The sequence below is a fragment of the Mytilus californianus genome, unplaced genomic scaffold (genome assembly GCF_021869535.1).
Source record: "Mytilus californianus isolate M0D057914Y unplaced genomic scaffold, xbMytCali1.0.p SCAF_12, whole genome shotgun sequence".
Lineage (NCBI taxonomy): Eukaryota > Metazoa > Mollusca > Bivalvia > Mytilida > Mytilidae > Mytilus > Mytilus californianus.
In genome coordinates, this window is record NW_026262604.1 from 42665579 (window position 1) to 42688093 (window position 22515).

At 32.1% G+C, this 22515-nt stretch overlaps 1 protein-coding gene across 1 annotated transcript in view; it reads left to right on the forward strand.

The window, feature by feature from the left end:
* The window catches only part of LOC127721838 (histidine decarboxylase-like), a 35558-nt gene extending 13297 nt beyond the window's left edge, over positions 1 to 22261 (forward strand). Inside the window, exons 2-13 of the mRNA XM_052228649.1 lie at positions 1539 to 1711; positions 4468 to 4581; positions 6341 to 6463; positions 7134 to 7262; positions 8061 to 8204; positions 9237 to 9303; positions 10144 to 10306; positions 12160 to 12230; positions 18188 to 18207; positions 19407 to 19505; positions 20781 to 20882; positions 21365 to 22261. Coding sequence (XP_052084609.1) covers positions 1539 to 1711; positions 4468 to 4581; positions 6341 to 6463; positions 7134 to 7262; positions 8061 to 8204; positions 9237 to 9303; positions 10144 to 10306; positions 12160 to 12230; positions 18188 to 18207; positions 19407 to 19505; positions 20781 to 20882; positions 21365 to 22156 — 1997 coding nt within the window. The 3' untranslated portion in view covers positions 22157 to 22261. The remainder of the gene's footprint in view (positions 1 to 1538; positions 1712 to 4467; positions 4582 to 6340; positions 6464 to 7133; positions 7263 to 8060; positions 8205 to 9236; positions 9304 to 10143; positions 10307 to 12159; positions 12231 to 18187; positions 18208 to 19406; positions 19506 to 20780; positions 20883 to 21364) is intronic.
* The last annotated feature ends 254 nt before the right edge of the window (positions 22262 to 22515 follow it).

Below are 22515 nucleotides of genomic sequence, written 5' to 3' on the forward strand. Positions count from 1 at the left end.
AAGTCATGATAAATTGGCAACCTTTGTACCGGATAATTTACACATAGTTTCAATTAGTAAGGAATAAAAGACAAGTTTCACGTTCTGCACATTATGTACTTTGATTGGTTCATTGTTGAAAACGGCACGGTGACCTGTGCTGGTTCAAATTCTTGTCCTTTTGTCCTTCGGATGAATATAGTCTTTTCAATGACAATCATACCACAGTTTCTAATTTTCAGATTTACTGGTTAAAATGTACTTTTAGTATGTAAATAATCTCGAACTTTTCAAATCAGTTGAATTTAATAACTTTCCTCAATGATTTCTTTTACATTAGATATAACGCAGTGGAGTGTAAAAAGTCAACATACACAATGTATTGCTGGAAGGAAAAGTCTGAATTTAGAAACAATAAATAAAGAAATTGAACTTTCCATACATCTATAATGTAATATATGAAAAATATGATTCACCCGGAAAAGAAAGGCTACACGTATTTAATTTTAAAATTTACAAACTACATAAAAAATGTTTGTTTCGTACAATTGATAAAATTATTATGGATGATAATTCTTCTAAAACTGCCCGATCATGACAGAAAATTGACTTGATATTCACCATGGAATGTACTGTAGATTATAGAGTTAGTTCCATTTTCAAACTTTACAAGTGCATACATGAATACAGGTGTAGTTCTTAACTTTCAATTAACGACCAGATTTTTTAGGATCATTTTCCTAGCCTATTCATTTTAGTTGTAGCTCATTTTCACCGGTAAAATTAGTGTACTCAAAATATTGAAGCAAGATATTTAGGAAGAAAAAGAAGAAGACGCAATTCAAAATCAGGATAATACTTTTTGTTAACTTAAAAAAAAATCCCGCATTTCTTATTATACTATTGGTTACTTAAAATTGATCATTGCCCGATGGGATAATAGCAAAGTCGGTGTAAAGTTTTCGAAATGATTTCAATTTTTTGTTTTACCCCTAAAATTCTTTACGGTCAGTTCCATGTACATTTGTAGTTACTTATACCTGTAATATAAATCTTTTGCATACTTCTTTTTTTATCAAAAATATTTTAAGGTGCTATATTTTAAGTGCTACATAGAGTGTGTATTAAGGATTAAGAATCTATAAATTAATTTTACAGACCAAATATAGATATTATGATATCAATCAAATTCTGTGTCCTTTTGAATGTGCATATTGATATTTGAATTGAACAATACATTGCAGTCAGTACTTTGGTACTGACATGATTTATAGCAAATCTTTCTAAAATTGTCCGTTCATAAATTTTGAAATCATTTAGAAACTAAGGTTTCAACTAACTCCCTTAGGCAATGTTGACCTTAGATGGATTTGGCTATTCTTTAGGTACTTTTTGTTCGTATAGCTCTTCAACTGTTTCGGTTCTTAAACATTCTTGGCTTTCAAATATTTGGCTTTGAGCTTTCCTGATGAAGGTTAATCCAGAAAGGCGTTTCGGACGCACGAAATTTTATATGTTGTTGTTTTAATTTTGTAATTACATATGTCTTCTTATTTTAGGTAAAGAGATGGTAGACTATATAGCAAATTACCTACAAAATATACGACAAAGAAGAGTGTTTCCGAATGTTTCACCCGGTTATATGCGTACTCTGGTACCGGAAACAGCACCACAAGACGGAGAGCAATGGGACGATATATTTAGGGATGTAGAACGTGTTATCATGCCAGGAGTAAGTTATAATGCTATACATAAATGTTTGTCTTGGATAGGAATCGTTATTTTATCTGTCCCGAACTCCTGTTCTTTTACATGAGATCCCATTCAACTGTTATCACTATTTGTCAAAGTCTAAAAAGCTATTCAACGATTTATAATGTTCTTTAAGTCTGAAACGTTAAATTAGCAAGAACGGTCCTGTCGCATAGCCTAAAAGGTTTTCATTAGATTAAATCTTAAAACCAACTTGAAAACAGAACTAAAAAATAAACGACCCAAATCTGCTACGTGTTTGTAGAGCTTACATTCTAGTTTCCAAACAGTCCTACACGACCGATTGAAGCATCATGTATATACCCTTGTATTTCGACTTTTATATTTGAGATAGCTTTAAAATGAATCCTTATTGGTTTTCTCGTGCTTATTTAACAGTACTTCTGGTGAACTTTTTTGTTGATTGTTGAAGGCCGTACTGTGACCAATAGTTGCTACGTCATTTGGTCTCTAATGGAGAGTTGTATCATTGACAATCATACCACATTTTCTTTACTTTAGTACTTTAAATTAATAGTACTTGATTTTTTATGATACAATAGGCAGCTGAGTATCAAAGCTGACGCCTTTCCTGTTTAGAGTATTATTCATTCCGTTTCCAGTATATTAAACACGGAATATTTCGTTGAATAGGGAATTTGTGTTATTAGTATTTTTACAATTTTAACAACAAAGGTCTTTTTTATAGACTTTCTTTATTAAAAACTCTCACGACAGATTCGCTATCAAAATTTTGTTACAGTGACAGATATTGTTTATATGCGGAATGTATAGTACAATTATATACCTAATCACACGTATGCTTTGATCATAGATTGATTAAAATTATTCTATCTATTAATGTAACATTTGGGAAGCTTAGATACAATGTTTATTTATTAATTCTAAGAAATGATGTCTCAGTATCAATTTGATTCTATGATCTTTAATAAAGGTCGTTCACGGCTGAAGCGTTTTCACAATCGACATATTTTCTTATGATATTATGTATAATACAACAAATCAGCTTTAATCAGTGCCGAGAGGTTAAAGATGAAATTCAATTTCTGACTGAATGTAAATCTAATAGAGGTCTTAGGCCGGGTTCACATTGAGCGAACTTGGTGTGATGTAAGGGTACTCAGCACTTAAACTAAACTATAATACGTTCCCATCGATTAAATTCAATGTTTACATGTTGTTCAAAACATGCTTTGACTACATGCAGTCGATAGTCAATGTAAACCTTATGCGGGTTAAGTGTAAATAAAACTATATAAAGAACGTGGATTTTATCATAAATATTTAAGGAAGTTACATATATTGAATAAAAATGATTATTATATAATAATATTATGAATTGAGTTATTTACCTATTTATATGACAAAAACTCAAAAATTGCTAATAAGTTGATTTGAAAATATTCTTATTTGTTATACAGTAATACGCATGTCACTATGATAATGGCTGTTGTTTGTTTTACGTCCAGTTGCTAGTATTTCATGCATATTAGAACGAAAACAAATTAACAATAAATACAACAGGTAGGTCATGTAATATGGTCGACTGGGAATAAAGGCGATAATTTTGACTGCCTCTCGAAAATGAGGGTATAATGGATGGTGACAGAACTTTGACATTGGAACAGGCCACCTGCAGATCCCTCAAAGAGTTGTTGCAAGAGTTCTTAACATGCAGAGATTGTGGAACTCTCTACAAGTATTTTATGTCACCCATCCTGACCGGACGCGGTTATGGATTTATACATTCATCACAGCCAAACGAACTCCCACTTTTGCAACCGTTTTATTGCCGGTTGGAAGAAGATCAAGGGATGACCAAATTTCTATACCCAAGTTTACCCTTGGTGTTTGACCCTATAATAATATACTAACTTACTTATGAACAAAATAAAGATAGATATGTATCCGTGTGCCTGTTCCTTTTTAAACAATCATTTGCAAAAAATATAATTTTTAGCGGAAAAAAGTAATTCTTGGCTTTTCAGATATGTCATATAAAATTAATTAAAACATTTTTCAGAAATGAATACAGTTTTCAAATTCAAAGAAATTCCCTTTTTTAACAGAAGTGCTTTAGAGATGTAATTTTCAAAAAGATACTTAGGAGTATAGAATTTGTTGGGCAGTTTTTTTTTAAATGCATACATGTAACATATGGAAAAAAACCAGAGATGTTTAAAACAGTTGCAAAGCGAAAAAGAGGCGGAAAAAATCAAAGGGACAATCAAAAATACTAAACCGCAATAGAGAGGGTGGTAAAGGGTTATTTTCGTGCAACGTGTTTTGCCATTTTTATTTCACGTGCAGCCGTGAAAAAGGTTCGTTATTCACCGTGTTTCGTGAAATCGGTAAAAAGATCAACGTGCAAGAAATTTTTAATTGTTCGTTCATCGTGAAATGGCAGTTTTATTTCGCGTTCTTCCGTGCAGATACCCCCCCCCCCCCCCCCTTTACGCCCCTCAATAGAGATTGATAAAATCATGAAAAGATAAACAGTAGTTTACAAAACACAACATAGAAAACTACAGATTGATCAACACGAACCCAATCAAACACACCGGCGGTGATATCAGGTGCTCCAGAGGGATTAGCTGCATTGTACGACTCCTAGCATCGTTTATCAATATTTGGTTGTCAAGTAGAATACAACTCTAGCATATTGAGAATCTGCAAGAATAGTCGTCACTAGTTATTTTTTTTTATGTATTACAGATAACACACTGGCAGAGCCCATACATGCATGCATATTTCCCGGCCTTGAACTCCTTTCCGTCGTTGCTAGGTGATATGTTAGCGGATGCAATTGGCTGTCTTGGTTTTACTTGGGTAAGTATCCTATCATTACACATAAACAACAGCAAATACAATTTGTTTTTTTTTTCTATTTGTAAAGTCCAAATATTTATTATTGCATTTCATCATTTCAAACATATACATTTAATATATAATTATGTGCACCATTTTAAGATATACCCAAATTGTTAAGTGTACTATTTTTTCGAGGAATACCACATCGCACTTGAAAATAATAGATCAACAATATTCATTAGCTTATTTTCTTAAGTGTGCCAGTATTTACCTATATGGCTGGTGAAACCTCTGTTCTTTATACAAAGCAATTAAGTTCACCGATGTGGCAATGGAACTTAAGTGTCAAATCATTTTTATGGAATATAGAACATGTCCATTATGTGTGGTCGCCTTTTATGTTTATTCTACACAGTTTGTCATCTTGCTTTCTACTGTGAAATATAAAATAACCTCATTAAGGTAAAAAAATAAAATAACATGCAAGAAGTGTAAAATGCTTTTTTATTTTACTTTATCGCTACAGTTACACGAGATTAGGTGTTAAGAGTTCCTGTCAAGATAATTTCCCAAACACTTTAATCGAGAAATTAAAAGCAAATAGCAAGTATGATAACATCTCTTAAAGCCTTTGGATAAACTCGTCTATAAAAAGTATCATGTGGAAGTATGTGATGGAATCTGCAGTTTTATTCCAAGTTCTTTTAGAGATATAATCTACTGACTGGCTATACCGTGCTAGCACGCAAATCGTTAAATTTAGTTTCTGATTTTATTCAAATTTAAGCAATTTTGCTTCAATCTGCCAAATTCGTTCAATATATTTGTCAACTAAAATTAATTTAAAAGGAAAATTAATTAATTAGTCTATTAATAAAAATAAGTTTGTTCAAATTAAATCATTTGTATGAAAGAAAAAAAAATAATTAAGATATTGCTTTAGTTACAAGAGCAAATCACAATAAAATTAAGCATACTGTAAATTGCTAATAGCAAAATATTTTTACAGAAACATAAAAGAGGTAAAAATACAAAAAACTCTTCAAAGAAACCAGGATTAGAAAATAACTCAGTAAGCCAGGCGCGCGTTTCATCTACATGAGACTCATCAGTGGCGCTTGAAACAAAACAGTACCAAGGCCAAATAAATACGAAGTGGAGGAATGTTGAAAATAAAAAAAAAATGAAACACAAAAAGAACATAAAATAGTTTAATTGGCAATGCTTAACACCTTTGAAAGAATCACCAATCATTTCATTTAGCTACGATATCAAAAGAATAATTGACGAACAAGAGAATTATGTCATAATTAGTTATGATAATTATAACCATTACATATAAAAAAAGTTTTGGAAATTTATCTTAAATTGGCTCTCCTTTTATCACAAATTTTTTTAAAATGAACCATTAAAGTGTTTTCCAAGCAAATACAGTTATTGTAAGATAAGACCACGATTAATATAAGTAGCGTAGTTGTGGGTTTGATCCCTGACTCGATCCAAACACACCAATTACATAAAATTAGTACTTGAAGCTTTTCCAAGAAGCAGGCGGCATTTAAGAGTGAAAACAAAGATATACAGGTAGCATGTTTTCGTAGGCGGTGTCAATTTGTGCGCTAGAAGGTAAAATTCGTCTCAGCAGGTCGATATAACAGAAGCAGGATATCTTAGTATATCAGTAACGTCTTATCCTGGATATGTGTAATGTTTGCCACCGGACGTTACTCAGCGATTTATTAATTCATTAATCCATCCGTTTTGGTTTTTACATTAGGCTTCAAGCCCAGCATGTACTGAGTTGGAGACAATAGTCATGGATTGGCTTGGCAAAATGATTGGTTTACCTTCAGGCTTCTTACATAGTAACAAACAGACAATGGGTGGAGGAGTTATACAGGTAGTTTAGTTTAGTTGATTTATCACTACATCTAATTTGCTGTCTTTGTGCCAATGTTTTGTTTCTCTCAACATTTTTTTTTAACATAACTCATTTCTGATAGCATTTTTTTTTTTGACACATCAATTCACTGTTGGGAGCTCCAATGTGCAGGTTTTTTTTAGTTATACATATACGGAAAGAAGTAAAAGTCAAATTGTATGCTAATAGAAGTAAAATGATGACAAAAATCGGTATATATAGTTTCTGAGAAGAGAATAGAAGATATACGCTTTTTAAGCGTATTTTGAAATACAAGGGTTGCTTAGCAAAAAAGGTAAAAATGCATTTGCTTAGAAAAATGTTAGAGGGGGAATACGATGGACGAGTAAATGAAATATAAAACTAAAGTCGGAAGATACCAAGGTGACATTCAAAATTTGAGATAAACTAACAACGCCATGGCAACAAAATAAAATAAAGAGAAAGACGACGAAAAGACAAATAAGTCCACAAAATACAACATATAAACTACAGATCGATCAACACGAGCCCCCCAAAAAACTTGGGGGGAGATCTCAGGTGGTCCGAAAGGGTACAATGTAATCAGATCCTGCTCAAAAAGTAGCACCCATCGTGTACAATTTTGTGATTGAACATCTTTAATAAATTTACTATTAATTTATAACAGGTAACAGCAAGTGATTGTACCTTTATATCATTGTTGGCTGCTAGAACGGAAATACTCCGGAAGTTCAAAAACTCAGGACTAGAAGACATGGAAGTCAATTCGAGGCTTGTTGCTTATTGTTCAGACCAGGTATGAAAAATGCAATGCTTTGTTCTATGAACAATTCGATTGAATCAAGTAATAAAACTAGTCAAAAGAAGTTGGATGCACAAATCTAAAGAAAGATTCGTGCAGTTTAAACCAAAGTCAAAAGACGACGCGACCTCTGATGAAAATAGAACATTTAACCCAGATGTTTATCAAATTGGTTTTGAAATCAAATTTAAATTTTAGACACATATTGTAATTAAATTCCTTCATATTTGTACTTTTCTTTTTGCTTGATGCTTTCAAGGTTACTATAGAAATATTAGGTTTGATTAATGGCCTGATGAGAAATAGATGACATTACCGATATTCCCGCCATTAATGTCACATGACAGATAGATAATTGATACCACTAATGTCAAAAGATTCTTTACATGATAGAGAACATATGGGATTTGACATTTTCTTTTGATTACATAGATTTGCATTGTAAGATCTTGTAAGAATTCCAAAAAAAACCTTAGACATTGTATTTTTTCTATTAAATGCGATTGAAAGATTAGGAAAAGTACGTTCGAAAGAGTTCAATCATCACACATTTTATACCAGAGCTTATTTTGATCGAAAGCTACATTTTATAAATTCCATTTTTATTTGGGTCCAAGGCTTAATTTATTTCTAAAGTACAGAGTTTTAACGCAAAATATTCTGTAATCATACAATAAAAAAAATGATTTTAACATAAATCTTTTCCTGATGTTTTGTTTTCATTTTCTATTTTTCTCAAAACAGTTTGCTACATTGTTTTTTGTTTGACAAACATGTTATCAAATTTTACAGGCTCATTCATCAGTGGAAAAAGCAGGATTGATTGCACTTGTGAAAATGAGATTCATTGAATGTGACGACGAGTTAAGCATGCGCGGTGACGCAATACAAGAGGTTATAGACAAAGACAGAGAGGACGGTCTGATACCGTTTTATGTATGTTATAATTTCAATATACCTGATACTTGACTTTGAAATTACTCACTTGAATCATTAGTGTCAAATCTAAATTTTAGTTTATTCTATAAGTACAAGGGGAAAACTGAAATTGTATGTCTACAAGGGACAGCCAACACCAACACAGGCAGAAAGATAAAATCGAAGCACTCGCAATATTGCAAATGAAAAAGATCGAGGGGGATGACATGGGGGTGCTCATTTCCATAATCCCGCTTATTTTTAAGTTTTCCCTATTCTAACTTGTTGTCTCTTCTTTTTCCCAGATCACACTATGGTACTCCCTATATCCCACAGTCTTACTTTTTCCCTATACCCAATATCCCAAAAGCGAGTTATACCCCTCAAGTTTGAGAGCACGAATCACGCCACAAACTTGTACGATTTGGAAGAAGAGAGGAGATGTTATACTACTGTAGTCAAAATGTCCAGACTTCATTTGAATCGCCATGAAGATTTTTTCCTATGATATAACAACAATAACATTTTCCATTATACAACTTTTATGAAATTAAGAAAACGACAAGAACATCAGGCTTCAGAAGACAAAACAGTAGTTATTCATGTTATAGAAAAGAATTTGTACATGTAATTAAAAACAAATAAGCCGAAGAAGACAAGAACTTATAGGATTAGAGGTCAACATTAATACACAAAAAACTACACTGAAAAATAAAAGTTCGGCAACACGAACCACCTCAACCGAAAGAAAGCAACGATAATCTAAAAGGCATAGCAGTTTATACTCAACTAGTGGCATATATAATGTTGTACATGGCGGGTAAAACAATTGGCGATAACTTTGTCACAAACAAGGAAAGAATTGTTGATCGTATCCGTAGTCGTCTGTGTACAAGAAGATTGCTGATCATATTAAGATGTCAAACATTTAGAATAATATTTAATTTTACTTTTGAGTGTTTATAATGGTAACATTGATTATTCTTTCTTTTTATGAATATTTAGTTGAGCCCAATATTCAATTATAAAAACCTGATCTTCTGCTTTTAGGTTTGTGCCACATTGGGAACAACAGGCGCATGCGCATTCGACAACTTGAAAGAAATAGGACCAATTTGTAAGTATAATAGTTTTCAGATAAGAAATTAAATACTAGTACTTCCTACTGAAATCCAGAAAAAAAGTCATTTGGCATTTGGCATGTGCATAATATCATTTGAAAAACAGAATAATGTTTAATAGTTTGCGTTATCTGGCGACATTGCTGAACTTATTCCTAATTTTTTCATTTTTTGTAAATATACACGAATCTCATAACAGGAATTATTCCCAATCTTGCACGAATTGTTGATATCTAACATACATAAACTGTATTGCATCTTGGCTATTCTAAAAGAAAATGTTTAAATGTAAAACTATCACTGAAACTATCTTAGTAGTGTGTATTTATGTATGAGCACGACTGTGGCAATGTTAAAAAATGATTACATATGCGATAATGGATTAATGATTGTATAAAACGTAGAATACAATTAATTTTGAAATAGTGTCTTTGAACAACTGATGTAAAATTGAATGTAAAAACGTAAATCAAATTGAATTTTTGACACAATGTGTTAACATTATATAATAAAGGGCATAATGTTATAGCGTCGCTCGTCGAAGAGTTTCTTATATGTAAAAGTGATGAGTGGCATTTATCGCCATTGGCACATTGATGAAATTTATATAAAAGAAGTAAGGTTTCAACTCCCACAGGCAAAGCTGATCTTAGATGGATTTGGTTATTATTTTAGGTCCATTGATCTAGTGACTCTTTACGTGTTAAAGTAGTTATGCATCCTTGACTTTCAATTATTTGGTCTCTGTGAGCGTCCTGGTGAATGAAAATCCAGAAAAGCGTTCCGAACGCAACATCTAAAATAGTTTTAGCGTCATTTTAATATGTTTAATGCAGGTGAAAGAGAAGGTCTGTGGCTTCATATTGATGCAGCATATGCTGGAACTGCATTTATCTGCCCAGAATTCCGGAAGTATATGGAAGGTGTTGAATATGCCAACTCGTTTGCATTTAACCCTTCAAAATGGATGATGGTACATTTTGATTGTACGGCATTGTGGTATGTTGTAAAAATTGATACAGATATTGAATGTTTAAAAGGGATTTGTACGAAAAGAACAAAACCAAAAATATTTATATGAATTAGGCAGAGGAGCATGAACACAATATTTTCCCAACCGGTTTCTTTATTGTTGACTAGATTTTGAATAAAAACTATCTGTCAAAGAGTCAGAAACCATACAACACAACAACAACTAAAGATGTGTAAAAGAGAGACTAACGGTACATGTAACAAAGTGATATTCAAACTCATAAGTCGAAAACAAACTGACAATGCCATGGCAAAAAACGAAAAACGATCAAAAGACAAACAACAGTATACAAAACACAACATGCAATCTCTGGAATTTCGTATCAAATGGGAGATATAAACTCCATATGCAGGCGCTGCTGAAAACATGCTATATAAAAAAAGAAATTTTATAATTATGAAGCTAAAATCATCTCCTTTGTCGTAAAGTTTTGTTTTTAAACCTCATTGTCAATTTCTAGATGTAATTGAATTTATGAAGCAGACTTAACTGTATATGCTGTATTATGCATTCAAAATTCGATTTGATAGATGCGTTCAGGTTAACATGCGACCTTCATTAACATGAAATGTCAACGGACAAGTGCATTTATATATGATGAATTGGAGATTATGCAAAATTGTCCACTATTGTATTAAAAATTAAGGTGTAGTCAATTGGATTTTTATCTGAAGTAACAAATACAACTTCATCATCGTCTTACAACATGTCAATCATCTCCCTCTGCTAATATTTTTTCTCTCGTTCAAATTTATTCAGAGATTAATGAACATGATTATTGACACATCCTACATGCTCCGGTCCGCACTAGGTATCATAAAATATGTCTTTATTGTCTAGATACAACTAGTTGAGTAGATTTACATATACCTCCGTTCATGCAATAAAAGCCAAATCAATAAATATACAGTATTGCAGGTAATTTTAACAATCCTGTTTTTACTTTTTTACTTCAAACAAGAATGTGTCCATAATACACGGATGCCCCACTCGCACTATCATTTTATATGTTCAGTGGACCGTAAAATTGGGGTCAAAACTCTAATTTGGCATTAAAATTAAAAAGATCATATGATAGGAGACATGTGTACTAAGTTTCAAGTTGATTGGATTTCAACTTCATCAAAAACTACCTTGACCAAAAACTTTAACCTGAAGCGGGACAGACGGACGAACAGACCGAAAAAACATAATGCTCCTCTACTATCGTAGGTGGGGCATAAAAACAGACTTGCAAATATTGTGTTTGGGACACTCTTGGTGTAACCCATATCGTTTCTATTGAACTAGCTGTAATTTGCAATAAGTGTGATCATAGTTGTAGTATTATATTTAACAAAAATGTGTCCATAGTACACGGATGCCCTACTCTCAATATCATTTTCTATGTTCAGTGGTCCGTGAAATTGAGGTCAAAACTCTAATTTGGCATTAAAATTAGAAAGATCATATCACAGGGAACATGTGTACTAAGTTTCATGTTGATTGGAATTCAACTGCATCAAAAACTACCTTGACCAAAAACTTTAACCCTAAGCGGAACAGACGGACGAATGGACGCACTTAATGCCCTTCTACTATCGTAGGTGGGGCATAAGCATTTGTCGTGCAATGTATGAATCAAGGGCATTTATTACGTATAACATTTTATGCAAAAAAAACTTTCATCCGTTACAAACAAATTAATAGACATTGAAAGGTCGAAAATGTTCTTTTTTACGCTATAATACTATTAACACACGAATATACATGCAACGCGCTGACGCTATATAGCTTTTCAGCTGATGAAGTTAAATCTACCACATTTTTTTTATTCAAGGGTAAAAAATAGTGGAGCATTACACAGGACATTTAACGTTGATCCTTTATATTTACAACACGAAAATACTGGTAAGTAACATTTCATTTAAATGTCACATTAGCCTATTATGTCTATTTGCGTTAATTACCCAATTTTATCAATATGACGAAACTATAAACAACTGCCATACAAGTGGGAGGTTTAGTTAGCTATAAGATCAGGTTTAACCCAACATTTTCTTCGAAAAATGCCTGTACCAAGTCAGGAAAATGGCAGTTGTTTTCTACTTTTACTATGCATTGACAGCCTTTAATTTTGTCAGTTTTGTTTCCTCTTATAGTTGATGTGTTTCCCTCAGTTTCGGTTTGTGACACGGATTTTTTTCAGTTAAATCGATATATGACTATTGAACAGCGGTATACTACGATTGCCTTTATTTATGGACTTCCCCTTTTTGAATTTGCCTTGGAGTATTTTTGTTAATTTTTTTTTCTCAAATAAATGGCATTACTAAATTCTAAATAATTTTATGAGCTAGAGTTATAACAAAATCATTTCAAATAATATGTCCAGTGCCTATATGTATATAAAAACATGGAGGAAAAGGCAGTCGTCCTTTGGTCTCTGGTGAATAGGTGTCTCATTGGCAATCATACCACATCGCCTTTTTTTAAGTATCAAATTTCCTCGAAACGTTGATTAATAAAACCAGTTTCGTCAACATCACAGGTAAACATCACTTGATATGTAAGAATCGCCTGTCGTGTGCTCATTAAAGTCGTATACAGTAATATTTTCTACCGACTGGGAACCATTACAACAGCTATGATAGTATCAAGTTCGTGATGTAGGAGGGAGGATCTATATAAAAGTAAACATGTCTCTTGTAGACAGAGGATGATGATATCCAGGTTGTAATCTAAAACTATAAGTCTGATCAAAAACCATCACCATAGTCAAAAAGAAATACAACAACAACATTCCACAAAACATTAACAGAAAACTAGACTGAGAAACCACGAACCCAAAGAAAACGGGGGATTGGGTAGGATCTATAGCAAAGTGAACATGTTTCTTGTAAACCGTGGGAAGAGATATCAAGGGGGTAATTCAATATGGAAAACGTTAGTTGACTAAAAACAGACAACACAAGGAACAGAAAGAAAACGACGAAAAGACAGAACACTACACAAAAAGAGCAACATGAACCGCGCCTAAAGTTGGAATGCTCTCAGGTGCTTCGGATAGAGTAAACAGTTCTTGATGAACCAGTCATAGTATGAATTAAGATATTGTGATACTATACTCAACAGCCAGTTCTCGATTGCGGTCATGTATAAACTATACACTCTGCTTTGTGTGGTTTTATATTGTCAAAATCAAAGTCTCTGGGATAATGTTTGATTGTTAGTGAAAGCAATATTTTATTATGAATTGAAAATTAAATATCTTATACAATATAAAATATAAAATTATATAGTGATAATTCGGATTCAGAAACAAGCAAAGTATGTTTATATTACTCTGCATCCTTGTAGTATTAGTTTACAAGAAATTTCCGATAACGCTTTCCATTTTACTCTGTCATTTTTTTATAATTTTTGGTGGCAATTCTAAAGTTGTTTTAATGCATTGAATTAATCGACAGAATACCAGACCCAATATCATTATAAAACAAATAATTAACAATTAGAACAACTATAATAAACACTTTATTAAAAACGTCTATCTTGACTTCAACTTATATCATTTAACAAAATGAGCAAAACTAGAAAAATTGTTAAAAAAGGAGAACAAACTCTATATGCATATGCTTCCTGAGAAGCTTAAATGTTACCTCATTACTTTTATAAAGGCATATACGCAAAGAAAACCTGACAGTTCTGAATTGGACTGTAGTTCTCGCAGTATACCAGAACTTCTCTTTTTTCTTAAATTCCTACGCCAATCTCTAGGGATGATTAATAGACAGATATTAGGGTTATTCGATTAATTATTACCTGTAAGTTTCTGAAACGAACTTGTGTCCTTATATTGTAAATTTACATTGTTTATTCATGTTAATATTCATGTTACAAAGATAATGGCTGTTTTATAGTAGTCCAATGCGTACTGATGCCACACCTACGGTGTAAAATTACATATATCACGGCAGTCTGTTTGATTGAAATATCATCTTTCCTAACAATACCACTAATTAATTTACCTTTTTCACAAAGATATAATAAGAATGTTTTGATTAATTTATCACAACCATTTACTAACGGCACCCAAGAAAATGTGTCTCTTAAACTTATCCCAGAGTATAATTTGTCATATTACTTTGGCTGGGGCAGTGCCGCTGCTAATTTACCGTTTAAAACTAAGATACATAAGTACTTCCTCCGGGTGCGGGATTTTCTCGCTGTGTTGAAGACCCATTGGTGGCCTTGGGCTGTTTTCTGCTCTTTGGTCGGGTTGTTGTCTCTTTGACACATTCCTCGTTTCCATTCTCATTTTTACATGATTTAAACGAGTCATTTATTTTTTGCATAAATTCTGATAATAAATTATCAATTTACTAAAACTAAGAAAGCAACTTGTCCTAATTGATTTGGCTTTGCAACGTTTTAGATTAGAGCCACTGTTGAGTAATGTAGACGAAACACGCGTTGGCGTACCAAATTATAAGCGTTGAATCTTTGATGAGACATGTTGCTGCTTTAATTAAGCCTGTTTGGGTTAAATGTTTAATGCATTTTGCTTCTCTTTCGTTTGCGATAGTACCCGTTGAAGATTATTCAGTAAACACATTTCGTGTCTATCGGAATCGGTTGCATACATTCAAAACATAAAGTGCACATCATTATTTATGTATAAACTTTCGCTTATTTTATATTTATTTTCTTCTTGCAAAATGTCGATTTAATGTCTTTAAACACCTCCGCTTAATGTGCACACGTTAGCATAATGTCATGTCAGCAGGAAACTATAAATTTTAAATTAATTTCATTTTTTTCTTTTATGAGATATAGATGTAGCAGTTACGTTTTCAGTTTACTGTATTTGTTTGAGACTTTTTATTTTTATACGTTAATTGACAATTTGGTATATCGTTTCAGTTGGTTTATGTTTCATGATTAAGATGCTAGAAGTAGCAATATTGTATTAAACATATGTATGATGTACGATTTCAGTGTTTGCGACACGTTTTTCTGTAATAACCATTTCCATTTACCGGATTTGTTCTTACATGAGCAACACCACGGATGCCACATGTGGATCATGATTTGCTTACCATTCCGGAACATATACGATCACCCCGGTTTTTGGTGGGGTTCGTTTTGCTCAGTCTTTAGTTTTCTATGTTGTGTTTTGTATTCTGTTGTTTGTCTTTTTGTCCATTTCTTTTTTTGCTATTCCGTTGACAATTTATTTTCGACTTATGAGTTTGAATTTCCCTTCGGTATCTTTTGGTTTTTCCATGTATGCCAAAATACCCAAAATACATAACACTGTTGATGCTACAAAACCAAAAATGGCTAATACAGAACATTGGCTGGCAGCCTCTTTGACGGTCAGGCAATTAGCAGCGCTATAAAAAGAGGCTGAAGATACCATAAGGATGTTCAAAACTCATCAGTCGAAGAAAAACTGACAACGCTATGGCAAAACATCTGGAAAAAAAACACGACAAAACTGACTAACAGCAGTCTAGAAAACATTTTTTAAAAGCTAAAAAACGTCTCAATTTATTATTGATACATTTTGTTATGTATTATGAAATTTTGGAACATAAAAGACAAGTGAATTAGTGCAACACATCATTTTTTGTAAACAAATTTAGTTTGCATATGTGGATGTGTTTATTATATAACCTATAAACAATATATTCAATTTGACGTATGTCTGCATAGAAGTATGTATATTTTATGAGTTGTACCTATTTTTATTTTATTGTTTCTTTTTGTTTTATTCAGGAATTTATTTTTGTCTGAAAGAAATTCAGATATCTATCTTTATTTTCAAATCATATATGACGGTTTGATATGATTATAAGCATCAAAACCCTTGTTCGTCAATGAGATAGGTTTATTTAGTATCAAATATCATCATGATCATATACATATATAGCAAATAAGAAGTATAAGAAGACTATATTTAGCAAGTTTTACCTGACTGTATCACACACCTGTCGACCGAAGAATAGTCTGATTTATTTACAAAAGATGAAATTGATATCACAATATAATTCATTGCTGTTTCGTTTAGATGGGAACTATTAAAAATAAGCTTTTGTCTTTGTTTGACATTTCGACTCGTCACAAATCACCATCAGCTTTATTTCATCGAGTGGTTTAAAGAACAAATTATTTCTAATCAGTAATGACATCTTATCAGCTTCTCACATGCAACGCCATTTAAATATGATCTGCACTCACGACATATAATTAATTTGATTGGTCAATAAATATAGGGAATTGAGTGGGATCGTTAATTTGTTTCGAGATTTATCACTTCGCGTAAATCAGATATAAACTGTTGACAAAATATGTTTAGATAATTAATCGGGTAAAGAGCACTTCTGTTTGACATAATGAGAAAAGTGAAATCTTATTATGAGAAATTGATATAAGACCATGTGACAATTGATGATAAGAGAAAATGGCAATACGTTTATGATTATCCTTGATTTCCACTTATTTCAAAACACTGAATAATGGGTAAATCTATGGCATGTCATATATTTAATGGCCATTGCCATGTTGGACAGCTACACAAACAAAATATTAAATATATCTAAACCTAATTAAGTCAGCAGAATAAACTATCAAGATAGAAATTCCAATACAGAAGAGACAACTTAACAATTCTTTCATATTTGGTAAATGAGTTTTTCCATATTTTAATAAACAAATTAAATTACCTTTTGTAATATTGAGATTAGAATATACTGTAAAACCAACAAATTTTCCCGAGCAATTAATTTTTGCGCTTATGGCGATTAAAAATATATCGCGAATATGACAAACTTCGATCTTTTCTTTTATAATTACATCAATAAAATTAAAACATCGCGAAAATTATCGCCGTGAGGTCAAATAGAAAGGGCTTAAAGCGAAATACAGCTGGTTTACAGTATGCAGTAAATAGAATTGTATTTCAACACCAAACCTTGATAATATAAATAAATGAAGTGAGTATTGACGGAGTATTCTCTTTTGACACAGTTCTCATGTATGTCCAAGTAATGACCGAATGCATAAGCTGCTTGTCTTGACAGATTTGTGAGCTTACAATTTAATAGTACTTTATTTTCATATGGCTACTTGACTGCTGACTGCATTGTCCCGATCATATTACTATATTTCTCTGGAAATAGGTAAAGTGATCATTAATCGACCGAAACTTGAAATGGAATCCAGGATAATGAGAGGAATTAAGATATATTTCACGTGAGAGGTCGCACTACTTTGTTATTTAGAAATCTCCCGTAGATCGACAACATTGAGAAAGGATAATGCTATCATTTGTCATCTTGACCTTAATATAAGTATACAAACTGACATGCAGCGGTTTATGACATGATTGTGTTATTGTTTTTGTAATGCAACAATTATGAATTAAAATTATATGATGAATAGGAAGAAAATTAAAAAACTATGGTTATTTTAATATAAACTGATATATCTATAATAACTAAAGCACTAGTTGTATTGGGTCTCATACCATCATTCGATAATTTTCTCATGTTATGTCTAAATGTTAACACTGCCTATTACCAGCTATCAGTACAGTAGAGGAAAATAAATAAAACCTGCTTTACACGATTGCAAAATCTATTGCATTCCAATTGCAATCTAAAACACAGACAACATCTGCTATACAGGATAGCAAAAAAAGATTATTTTAGTAGCATTCGGGAACACAGATCCTATGTATCTGCCGTACCGATAGTTGGAAATACAGGTTGGGTATAGTTACTGTGAGAAGTGTATCTATTGTACCTTTCAATTAGAGTTTTGAAATTTAACATGTCTAATTAATGAATGTACGTTTTTCCTAGGTGCTGCAATTGACTACATGGTATGTATACATTAATGTCGCCAAGAAGAAAAATATGAAATAATGTAATAGTAATAATATAAAACGATTAAAATTTTGTATGCACCAGATTTAAATCAGTATATATATTAGTAAAATTTTAGATGCGGTCAATGTAACAAAGCAATCATAGAAATCGAATCAAGTGACTGGTAGTCATTTATAGTTACTCTAAAGTAGGTAAAATTGATACAAATAGACAAATAACACATTGCATACCCTTGTATCAACTGCTGAATTAAGCCTTAACATGGGTTTGCGGGCTAAAGAAATGAGGACTGATGTCGATAGTTGACTGGCACAGCATGCCATACAAATTTTAGCATATACTGATTACTTTTATTATATAAGATTATTAATTCTGAAACATGATATTCTAGGGACAATCTGCACAGGGATTGTGATAAAGGGTATGAAATACAAAGTAACAAATATAGGGTACACTTACAAGATGAATTTTTAAAAATAAATCATTGTTTTAGAAATGTGGTGCTCCCGAATCGCTTGTATTAATTGACCACACGGGGAATATCTAATTCAGAAAAATGTAACCAAAGATGGTTATAAACTTAAGAAACTGTATGAACGATAAGGGCACGAAAATAAATGTCAAAACCATAACATTAGTTTCTTAATAAATTCAAAATTCACCTCAGAATATTTCTGAATTACATGGTTTTAATACTGCATTCTCAGTGACAAAGCAAAGACAGCTGGGCTTATGATTTCAGTGCATCAACTTAGTACTAGAAAGTAAATAATTACTTTATTAGTTTTGTGCGTCCGAAGAGCTTTTCTGAATTGGCCTTAATTGGGAACTCTCAAAATCATTCATTCGGAAGCCGTTGATGTATAGATACTAAAGGAGATATATGATGAAATGGGACCTACATATAGCATCTTAATTAGATATTACAAATTGCCGAATACACAAGTATAAGATTATGATAAAAGGATATATAACTTCAATATATCCCCCCCCCCCTTGTAGTCGTACATTAGGGTTTTCCAGCTTTGGTTTTGAGCTTTTCCTTGTGATAGTAAATCCAGTAACGCTCACCAATCGTAGTAAAATTGATACGATGGTTTTCTGTAATTATGACCAGTAGAAGAGGTTAAACAATTGGAGATATATTTTTTTCAACAAAGTGGTTGATATGTACATTAATTATAATTCACAGCATTGGCAAATCCCTCTGAGTAAAAGGTTCCGATCACTGAAACTATGGTTTGTAATACGTTCATTTGGTGTTGAAGGTCTGCAGATGCATATTAGAAAAGCAAGTATATTTATCCGTTATATGAAAGGTTGCACAACCCAACAAGCAAGGCCTAATACCATGTTTGTTTTCAAATTGTTTATGATTAAAATATGATATATGGTATGTAAGACGGTATAACAAGTGAAAGAGTGCTGAAAATGTGCGTTACATTTTTCTGGTCTTTTAATCAGATTTTCGCAAAATGATTAATTCATTGAGTTTAATCGCGAATGACAATTCCATTAATAAGTTTCTTTTTAATTATATCCAAGATAATAAATTGAAAATGTTAAGATGGGGATTTCTACATTACATTTTACCAACCAAACAATTACTTTTCTCTTGGAAAGTGATTAAAACTCCTTTATGTAATATATGTAATGTCATTAAAGATTATGATCATTACTTTTTGCCATGCAAATATCTGAAATTATTTTGGGATCAAATAAAACTAATACTAGATAAACTTAAAATAGGACATCATATAATATCACATGCATTACTTTTTTATGGATACAAGATAAACGATACAAATTATTACAATATTAACGATTTTCTAACAATATTAGACTTTTTACTATATATAAATTATATTATATATCCGAGCAGAAAACAAAACAAATTAATGTGTTTGAAATTTTTATAAAAATGAACTTCTCCAACATAACAAAATATTGACAAATAAAGAAGGAAAATGTGAAAACTTGTACAATTTGGTTGCAGAAAAAATTGATTTACATCCTTAAACTTAAATTTATAATATATCATATTACTTTCTTTTTAATCTGTTGCATATTATTTATTAGCTAAACTGTATATTGTGTACTTATTGTGTACTAACTGTACTAACCTTATCACTGAAATACTATATACTAACGATCACGAGGCCGGGATAAGGTACCGGTACTTTATGTATCTCTAACAAATGTAAATTTTAAATAAAATTATACACCATTAAAAAAATAATAATAAGTTTCTTTTTCGTGGGATGTTCGTTCTTAAAAATTTCGAGTATGCTAAACACAAGATACAGGGATTTTGTACTCACAAACACACACACAATTATATAAATATTTGGAACAAATCAGACAAATAGCATGAGGCATTAAAATATAAACAGAAAACAAAACCATTTAAATAAAGCCAGAAAGAGGCGAAAGAAAACTACAACACAAAATAAAATTTGCACCAACAAGTTTAAAAAAACAGCTTTAAAGACTGAGCATAACTAACACTCATTTAAAGGCGAAGGTTTACTGCTTAATATTAATATATTTCTGTTATATTTGATAGGGCATACGATTGGCAACAAAATTTGAACTACTTGTACGAAATGATAGTAGATTCGAAGTCGCTGCCAAAAGAATACTGGGAATGGTTGTTTTTCGACTGAAGGTAATTTAATTGTAAGATTTAAATGTTAAAATGATAGCTAGAAGTGTTTTGATAATTGTATCATAAAAGAAATAAAGTAAACTAATGAAGGCAATTGTAACTATTCAGGCAACTAAAACAACTTGGTCAATAATCTTTTCATTTCAAAACAGCAAAATTTGAACTCACAGTCAATGGTAAACCCTTCTATTAAATCACCACAATGTACTAATCCAAAAAATCCACCGATTCAAAGAAAAACGGAAAACAGCTGTCTGTTTGTGCGTCGTAACACTACACGACTATTTTTAAATCTATTTAAACCGTAACTGGAAAACAATTATAAATAGGATTTACGCCTTGAAGTTTTGTAATTGTTCAACTTCAACAGCGGCTTGATTGATATAAGTAAAAAAATAATAAATTCAATAAGGTTTAACTCTAAACGCAAGAATAAATTATCATATATGTTATAAACAATACATATTTATTCTCATTTTTAGGGTGAAAATGAACTGACCGAAATTTTACTGAAACGGCTTAATCGTTCAGGAAAAGTGCATATGGTTCCTGCATCACTCAGAGGTAAATATGTCATTCGATTTACTGTGACGTCACAATATACTGAAGACTGTGATATAGAACGTGACTGGAAAATAATATCTGCGACTGCTACCAAGGTTTTACACGATGACGAATCAACAGACGAGGACGTTATTTCCCCTGACGACGAAGTATTTGAAAAGGAAATCCCGATTCTGCGAGTACCCCGTGTCACACCATTGAAACGGAAGGATTACGGAATAAGCCTCTTATTGAGCAATGTTCCCATGTCACCTAAACTTATCAATGGAAGCTTTGCAGCGTTGTTTGACAATAATGACGTTATTGTGGAATTTGCAAAACAAATTACAAATACTGATTTTAATGGAAGACCAATCCGTTTGTCCCCTAGACGACGGCTTAAGCTTAAAGACAGTACTAAACAGCAAAGTCTAGACACATACAAGATAAACAGACCACTTTGTGATCGTCAAAAGTACGGATCGCTAGACTCAAAAATTGAAGAAATACTTGAGTTGTCTACCTTGAACGACCAAACAAATGGCATCTGTGATATAGAAGACATACGTGAAACCGATTCCGAACAAAACCAGTCTAGCGAAGAAGAACACCCTACCGTCCAAGTTAACATTTCACAGTTTACTGAATCGTCCAATGGTAATGCAAGTGGAAGTGTTGCCGTAAATGGTTCTCCACAATGCTGTAAACACTGCGGACATGTCATTGACTAGTACGTACAAAAATGTAATGTTTTGGTTTGGCAAATTCTGGATAGAATAAACATTTTGTTTTTTGCATGTAGATGTTTGTAAAGTTTGATGAAATAAATTAGATTTGCGAGGATAAGTTTGTAAGAATTTTGAAAATGAAAAGATATAAGAGTAACTGTGCTTGACTCTTTAACTCAAGTGTATATATCTTCGCAAACTAACTGTATTTGCGAAAAGCCTGCCATACCTCATTGACACTTTACGAATAAAATAAAATCAATTCGACAAACGAACAATACATCATTTGATATGAGTTTTATCCCCGAAATTGTACTTACCAAGAGCAAATTGACGGGTGCCAACATATGTAGCAGGATCTA